Source organism: Pseudomyrmex gracilis, unplaced genomic scaffold (assembly GCF_002006095.1).
Source record: "Pseudomyrmex gracilis isolate BER0280 unplaced genomic scaffold, ASM200609v1 scaffold_276, whole genome shotgun sequence".
NCBI classification, from domain to species: domain Eukaryota; kingdom Metazoa; phylum Arthropoda; class Insecta; order Hymenoptera; family Formicidae; genus Pseudomyrmex; species Pseudomyrmex gracilis.
In genome coordinates this window covers 66927-75781 of record NW_018020860.1, presented here as the reverse complement: position 1 = coordinate 75781, position 8855 = coordinate 66927, and the positions used below count along the sequence as shown (strand labels likewise).

Sequence of the window (8855 nt, the reverse complement as noted above, 5' to 3'; positions counted from 1 at the left end):
ATATTATATATAATATATATTATATATATAAATTAACAAAGAAAAAAGAAAAATAACGTTATTGTTTTACTAATAAAATTACGATCTTTTGTTTGCTCGCTATATACCTTTTTTCTACAATAATTATTATTTATTGTTAATTTTGCGAGGGGAAAAATTGTTTATATTATATTATCAACAACATCAACGCACATTAAATCGTTAAATACCTCTTTTGGTTTCATTTGTATAGTAGCGTTGGATTCATCCTGATTGACGGTGCTAGCTGTAGGTTTCGCAATGTTCTTTGTAACTTGCACGACCAAATCGCTTGTTTCGGAACGCGTCTTATTGTTTAGTATCGGTCTCAACGTATTGGTTACTTTCGAGATCGAACTGTCGACTCTGGTAACGATTATAGACGACTCCTTGCTCGCCGTTCTGTTCACCGTACTGTACTCGGTCGCTTGTGGTTTTTGTGTTTTGATCATCTCAACGTTCGTCTCGGTCGAATGTCGCGTCTTTTGATCAGTCATTTTCGTGACGGATGTTAAAAATTCGGTAGGTTCCATTCTTGTCGATGGCAAAACGATCTCATGACTAGATTCCAGGAATACCGGATGCTCAGGCCGCTTAACAGGATTTGGAGGAACGTCCAACACGTACAATTTTGTCGAATCGATATTGTAATGAATTGTTGACGATCTGCTCGGCTGAATGTGATCCACATGCGATGGTCTTAGCCTCGTCGGTATTACCATGTTCGTGGGCAATGTCGATGTCGTTTGAATAGGAATTCTAGAATAAATAATCAATTGCGAGATTTGTAGAAAATTCAAAGCTTTTTTGTTAAATGTAACTTTTATACATACCTGGATACGTGTTTGGTATCAAAAGGTCGAACGGTGTAAATGCTAACGTGTTGAGTCATTCGTGTTTCTGCGGACTTAAGAATGTCAGGAACGTCGACCACAACCGGCAAATCAACGGTGCCGTGAATAATTGGAATCTTGGATTCGATATCGTGAACTACCGGAATGTGAGATGTGGCGACAGCAGTGGCTATCTGTATAGAACCGGAAACCGCAACAGCTGGCCTCACGGTGGCGATTTCGAGCGGTCTTGTCGTCGTTAACACCGGTGGTGGCGGTACCATGTCCTAAATTATAAATATTATTTTTAAAAACTCTTTTATATTTTATATTTAAAAAGTGGATATATTTTATATATTTTGTATATAACCCAGATAGCCAACTGAATGCAAGTTGTTGGCAACTTGCCACAAATATTACTCATATGTTTTCAGCAATGTAACAAAAGGATGTATCCTCTTTTCAGTATGTTCTTGTTAACAACAGTTTTTAAAATATAATAACAGCAAGTTCTCAACAACTCATCGCGGCAATAAACTTATATTATTTTTCTCAACTTATGAATAAAAATTATTGCTCATATATTGCTCACATATTGCTGACTCACATTGTCCTAAACATTGGCTACAACAATTGATTGATAATAAAACTCAGCATATTGATACTGAATTGACAAAAACATTTTCGTTACGTTAAATAAAAACAACAGCAATTGGCGAGCAACTTAATCTATACAATGATTTGCTTTATATTGAGTTTTTACATTTGGCTATCTGGGAAATTGTAAAAACTTTTGAAAATTTTCGTTAATCTTACCTGCGACAGCAGTTCCACGAGGAAAGGTCTTGTGATTGGCGGTCTCGGACTCGGTGGGACCATGTTCGTGCTAGGCAGAGCGGGCGTTGTCGATTCTTTCAGAGGTATGTATTTCGGCGGCTTCAGACCCGACACGTTGTTCGTCACCAAAGCGAATCTGTCCTCTATCGGCACGTGAGTAGTAGTGATGTCTATCGGTGGTGGCGACAATCCGAACACGTCGCTCGACGGCAGCGGCGGAGGTTTGAGACCCTCTTGTTCGTTTTGATTTGATTGGTTCGGTTCAACCGTCACACTCAAAGGCGGCGGCATTATGTTTCTGGAAGGAACATTTACTTCCTTAACATCAACCGGTCTTGTTTTTCCATCTGGTTTATTTTGAGAATCCGAAGTGGCAAAGTTCATCTGATGCGCCGTGTCGAGAATCTCATCGGTCTGTTTGTTCTGCGACAAATTGTTTTTCGTGACCAGCATGCTGGGCGGTCTCTCAGTTTGCGTCTTACTGTCCACTTCCTCCCCCGTAGCGTCGACCGACATGGAAAATTTCATGTTCGGACGATTGTGCATTTCCAGACTCGCGCTGTCGCTGGAAATGATCACCGGATCGGGCACTTGAGGTTTTGGTTTCGTCAAGATGTGAGGATATTCCGGGTGGATTCTAGTAAATGTTCCGTGTTCCGGCCGAGCGACGCTCGGACGCTTGTTATTATTATTATTAATTTTAATCGGACGAGATACGGTGCCATTTTTGTTTTCGATCGGTTTAACTTGGAAATCATGTTGCGCCGATATTTTGTGCTGAGGCTTTACGGTATTCGAGGCCGCAACGCCCGCATTCCACTTCTGAAGATCATGATTCGTTTTTACTTCGTGACTTAATGTTTGATTGACGAAGATTTCCGCGATATTCGGTTTGACATTTTCCGGAAGTTTCATACCGTACTCGGGTAGTCTGACTTCGAATTTAATCGGCGGTTTCGTCAATATTTCCGGTTTAACGTGTAGAACGGGTCTTGAATCGGGTTTAACAGGTCTGGAGAAAGGTCTTCCCATCAAAGGTCTGTCTGATTCAGCACCGAATTGAGGTACAATCGCTGGCGGTTTCAAGTCGATAGTGTCATCCCGTTCAAGTGAATTTGTCGTCGTAACTTGTCCGTCTTGAGTCTTTTTCATTGGCGGTTTTGTCTCTTCGTTGTAAGGAGCTGGTATACCGTGAACTATCTCGTAATCGGGTTTACCTTGTTTTCGTTTGTAACCGTAAGGAGTAATCGAGTCCACGTAACCGTTGTAAACACCAAACGGCTTGCCTTGCACCACAGGTAATTCGTAAGGTCTTGTGTTGTAAGGATCAGTGCTGTAAGCTCCTTGTAACAACGGCTTTCCAGCAACGCTCAAAACTGAAGAATCATGTTTGAAATTGACACTGTGTTCCTGATCGACTTCCAACGGTTTGCTCACGACTGTATTGATGGAAACAACCGATCCGTGTTGCGATTTCAGAGTTTGATTGATATATCCGGAATTCATCGTGTTCTTCATATTTTGGCTATTGAACTTTTGACTGTGATTTTCCGCATAATGATTCTGATATTCCGACGCGTTAATGTCGGAATCTAATAACGTCTGTTCCGTTCGTGTATTTGTCGGCCGTTTGTCAGAATTATTTCCCAACGATGTACGTTGCGTAGTAGAAGATACTTGTAAATGCTTGGTTTCTTCCGACATTGGATTCGGATGTAACGGATTATGATATTCTACAGCTCCGGTAGGTATGTGATCGCTCTGTTCAGTTTGCAAATTTGTCGTTGCGATATTGCTCGCGCCTGTTTTGTCGGAATAAATATGCGGAAGTCTGCTCTGATGATCGATCTGAATGGAGAACTGCTTGGGCGGTGTTCGAGTAGGTTCATGATAAGACTGAGAAGTCATGGGAGAACGATGCGGCAACGCGAAAGTGTTTTGGGTTTTCGTCGGCGGCCTCTGCGATATAGAATAAGGAGGTTTTCTTCCCGGAGGATATCCATTGGGTCGCTCAACAAAAACGTATCTGTCTAGAGGTCGATTGGTCGTCGGTCTCAAAACGGGTCGTGGCCTCTGTCGATTGTTCAGCGTGTATCTCATCGGTTTCTTGGCGTTCAGCCCTATCTCGTTCCCGGAATCCGGCTTGCCAAGAAATATATAGCGATGCGGAACTTCGGTTGGTGTGGTAACTTCCGCACGTCTTGGCGGAACTTGTTGGAGAACGGGATGAGAATGTCCAGACGAATGAGAAATAGACTGCGGTCGAATGTTTACCGTTTCCGGCTTGTGATGCACAAGAATTTCCGTGTGAACTTGACTAGAGCTCCCAGATCCGTCGGGTCGTTTGATCAAATGAATTTCCGAAGGTCTCTTCTCGGGTCGTAATACAGGTGTTTCCGGCACATCTTGCGGTCTTCCGCGTACGGGTGACAACAGAACAGCGTGCGGACGACCGGAAATACCTGGTTTTAAGGAAGTGGGTTTTAAGCTGGTCGGAGGCGACGGAGGAACCATGTAGTCGGTTGGATTTTTCTCGTTTAAATATTGAGGCAAATCTTCAACCTACACACACACACACACAACACAATATAAATATAATTTTTATCTCTTAAGAAACATTTTAAGGTAAATGTCCCAGTGATTAAACGTGTCCCAGTACTTAAACACTCACTCGAATTTTCATTTATATTAAACTATTTTACTGATATTTACAATAATCAAAAGTTTTATTAATATTTTTAATTGTATTATTATTAAAACATTGTAATAAAAGTTTTCTAAACAGTAGATGTGATAAAGAAAAAAATAGTTTTTGAGAGTAGTAGCAAATTTATTGCGTTTTCAACTCTTACGTTAGCGGTTTGCGTAAGACAAAGTATATTCTTCTTAAGGTTATAATTAAATACACAAAATAAACTTGTTGTTCAGCAAAGATTTTTCAAACTCAGTATAGACTATAGATTGATAAAAAACTTTGTTCTATCTTTAATTTTTAGTTATAATAATTAAATTATCGTGTTTATGTACTGGTACGAGAAACCGCCGGTGGCGGAGTTGTTAAACACTTGATTCATCATAGCGTAGTTAGTCTTGCATACACGTATTGAGTGATATTTGTGCGACAAAACATAATTTGCAACAAATCAGTAAGTAGTTTTGTGTTTTCATGGTTTCATTTTATCTAAACGTACTAAAATAATAATATTTTAACTAAAATATTTAAATATTATATGATAAAGTAGATGACTTGTTTTCATAACCTTATCAAAAGGTTATAAAACTCTAAGTAAAATCTAGTTTTGTAAAATCTCTAGTTTTGTAAAATCTCTAGTTTTGTAAAATCTCTAGTTTTGTAAAATCTTCAAATTTTTTAGTGATTTGTAATAAATCTATAACTTTTCATGAAATAAAATGCATGAATAATTTTTTTCCTGTTCTATATTGTCATGTTAATAATAGCGTTTAAGTACTGGGACAAGATAGTTTAAGTATTGGGACAAGTTAGAAAACCTGTTTAAGCACTGGGCCATAGCAGGTATGTTAGAATTCGATTAATTTACTTTATTTTTCTTTATAAACCAGCTCTTTAAAGCTTTATTTAGTGAAAATATAGTCTGGTTTTTTAAATAAATACTAATACTCACCAACAAAAGTTAAATTATACGAGTATGATTTGTATAAGTTAAACAGCTCTCTTAAACGTTTAAGTATTGGGACATTTACCTTATATAGAAAAATAAATAATTAAACGAACGGTTAAACTTTTACACATACCTTTTGAATACCAACGAAACCCGGTCCGGTTTCAGGTTCCGGATAAGGTGAGGGATCGTCAAAGTACTGTCCGCTAATGTGAGGTTCATTGGTGTCTCCGAAAATGAGAGCCTGCGTACCGCCTTGAGGAATTACAACATTTGCTACTTGACTCGGTTGAATATTGACTAGCAAAGGTTGTCCCGTAGATCTGTCGATAACATGCGGAACTTGATGAATTATTGGCTCGCTGGGAAGCGGTTTTGTTTCCGAGCTCTGAATGATAATAGAACTGTCCGGTAACAATGGATCTTTTTGTGCCCACGGCGATTGTTTTTGCTCCTCCAGCGATAATATAGTCGGACGTGGTTTCTCAATCGGTTTACTCGGTTGAATCTTGACAGAGATTATACTGTTATAAATGTACTGCGCCAAAAAATTATATATATTACACGTATGAATGATGCACAAAAAATACAAATTTACCTCGTCGAATCTCGCAGGCGGCAACGGCGCCGTTAAAGGATCTTTGGCGCTCCAAGGTCTTCTGTATTTTTCCGTATTCCATTCCGGAATCTTGTGATTTATATTGGGATTCGCATATTGTTCCACATTGAGTCTGTCCGGTGGCTTTAGCAAAGGATCGTTTTCCAGGATATCCTGTTTTGATACGATTCTTTTAGGCGGCGGCGCCGACTGAACGGGAAGTAATTTTTGAGATTGTTTGGGAGACGGTGAATGATTTGCATCGAGAGGAATCGAAGCTGGTACTTTCAAGTGTTCTTCGTACACTTGATGAGCCGGTAAGATTTGCACCTGCGGTCCTTGCACGGTCGACTGAGGTTGCGTGTCATCAGGATCGTCTTCCAAAACTTCCAACACAGGATGCACCGGAATGTTCGGCACTGGCATAGGGGGAGGTTTCATGCCAATGTGTTCTTCCTCCTTCAAAAATGTCTGCGGCGGTCTCGGCGCCATTTTGCCGGGCTTTCCTATGATAACGTCGCTGTTCGCGGTGATTATTTCACCCGGCGATATCGGTATGCCATCGGCGAGACTGCTCGTCACCTTGTGACGTGTCTCGGGGATATAATTGTGATTGACATTTGCCAGATGAACAGCTGAAAAAAGTAACAACGTTTAGTCAAATAAAATTACGCAGAACATTGTGTAATTATTATCGCGCAAAGAAAATTTATATTCCACTTATGTTGACATGAAAATAATTATTATCAAGAGCTTTATACCAATGTGTTGACTTTCGGCAGTTTCTATGTCGCCGTCAACAAATTCCGCAACAGGTATGTAGATCGGCGATCTCTGCTTCGTGGTTTCCTGAGTTTCCGTCAATGGTGCGGTGTCATTTCTACGACTGGCCGTGGTTTTTCCTTGCAACAATCCAGCCATCGCCGTAATCACCGGTCCCAGAGCAGACAGGCTATTTATACCCAACGAACTCAAACTGAGGAGATTGCTGACTTGGTGATCATCTCCGGACTGAGAATCGGGTCGTTTGTCTTGCGATTCATCGTTCGATACTGCAGTGCTGTTGTTATCCTGTATAAAAGATATTTTCCGGTTAACCGCATTAATCTAAAAGCGAACGTTAAAAACAAAACTTACCTTTTTAATTGATTCCGTTGGGTTTACATCGGAACTGTCGGTGCTGTCGGACAAAGATGTTTCCGTCGATGTGGTGGTAGTTGTCGCGCTCGCGGAACTCTTTTCGTATTTTGTTGTTTCCGCGACGGAAGTCGATTCCGGAAGACTGGTAGTTGACGTTGGATCGATCTGATCTTCCTCGTCGAAGAAAATGATCGTCGAACCTGTTACGACGTTTTTCACCGGATCGGAATGATGCGCGGTCGTTAACAAGGCGCTCATGTAGCCCGCGTCTAATAAACTCGGGGCTATCGATTCCGTCACGACATTTTCGACGATATGCGATCGGGAAGTCACAGTTGTTGACGTTTCTCCATCCGGACCGGCCTGGGAAAAAAAAAACAATTTTAAGCGTATTTGAGTATGACATCGTTATACATTTGGTTAAAATTTGAAATTGTGTAAATGTACCTGCAGCAACGTTGTGAAGTAAGTGAAGGTAGTGAGATACGTTTTGGTGGCGAAGATCTGTATTGGCTCCGGTGTGGAATTAATTGGAACAGTTTTCATAGTCGTTTTTCTTACCGGTACTTTCTCCAACACCACGTCGGTCGATGTTGCTATGTTCGTACGAACCACCGTGCTGCCTTTCTCCAAAAATGTATTGAAATACGTGTAGGTGATATAATACGTCTTAGTAATGTCCGTCACACTACCGTCGGTGTTATCCAACGCAGTCAAAGTGGTTGTCACACTGGTCGGTCGTGGCGGAGGAGCCGATTCTGTAACTATCAGCTGGAAAAATGATTAAAAAAACAAAATTACACAATACCGAGACGGATTGATACAAAAGTTTGTAGAAGAGAACGAGTCAAAAAACCTGAGTGATTGTGTCGCTGATCGTTTCTATTTTTGTTCGACCTTCTTCCATGAATGTCTTTTCCAACACTCTGGTGCTGAGGTATGTATTGGTTTCCGGTCGCGGTGCTTCTGACGGCTCGAGAATCATATCTAGGTAATGCTGTGGCGCGGTCACAGTATTTGTTATAACTTTTGTGCTACTTTCCAAGGCGTCGTTTACATCCGGATGATCCGTGTTCAACGTCAGATACGTATAAGTTGTTTTAAACACTTCGGTGCGTAAAGTCGGCGATGCTTCCAGAGTCACAGCTGCAGTTTCAGAACCGGATTTTCTGTGTCGCTCCTCCGTCGCCGTATTCGCTACAACCTAGAGAAAAATCAAATCACGATAAAAGAAATTTATTACTGATATATTTTAAATAATTATCTTGTCAAACAATTACGAAGTTTTTAAATTAGAAATTATTACTGTATTAAAAAATTCTAATGTCAAACGAGATATTTCATCAGAGTTAATATTTTATTCGGAAATCATTTATGTACACAAGCGCGTGCGCGCGAGTTTGCGTAAGCACCTGCTGTTCCGTGGTAATGGTAGTCGTTCCATCCTTAGTAATCGTGTTGAGATATGTGAAAGTTGTTGTGCAAGTCTTCGTGACAAACTCGTTAGGTTTGTCCTGCGGGAGGAGCATGACCACCGCGTCCGACAACGTAAGGGTAGGTTGGGGATTTGAATTTTCCCATCTTAGAGCCGGAGTCGGCCCGGCGACGATAACTTCCACACCGTTTGACATTACGCGGGTCGCCAGATTGAATCTGCGTCCCTCTTCTTCATCTTTCGTTTCGTACCCTCCTGTCGTTATGTGATTCCATAAATAACAATTACTTCGCGTTTTTTTCTAAAATATTACATATGTTTGTCAGAAAATAATGAAAAAAAAAAAAAAAAAA

At 40.6% G+C, this 8855-nt stretch overlaps 1 protein-coding gene across 1 annotated transcript in view; it reads right to left on the bottom strand.

Annotated features, from left to right (window-relative positions):
• The window catches only part of LOC109859664 (mucin-12), a 75158-nt gene that overhangs the window by 11927 nt on the left and 54376 nt on the right, over positions 1 to 8855 (bottom strand). Inside the window, exons 5-14 of the mRNA XM_020438132.1 lie at positions 8480 to 8757; positions 7924 to 8271; positions 7515 to 7838; positions 7065 to 7430; positions 6689 to 6998; positions 5928 to 6562; positions 5463 to 5837; positions 1668 to 4250; positions 852 to 1138; positions 210 to 777 (exon numbers count right to left, since the gene is read on the bottom strand). Of these exons, the coding sequence (XP_020293721.1) occupies positions 210 to 777; positions 852 to 1138; positions 1668 to 4250; positions 5463 to 5837; positions 5928 to 6562; positions 6689 to 6998; positions 7065 to 7430; positions 7515 to 7838; positions 7924 to 8271; positions 8480 to 8757 (6074 nt within the window). The remainder of the gene's footprint in view (positions 1 to 209; positions 778 to 851; positions 1139 to 1667; positions 4251 to 5462; positions 5838 to 5927; positions 6563 to 6688; positions 6999 to 7064; positions 7431 to 7514; positions 7839 to 7923; positions 8272 to 8479; positions 8758 to 8855) is intronic.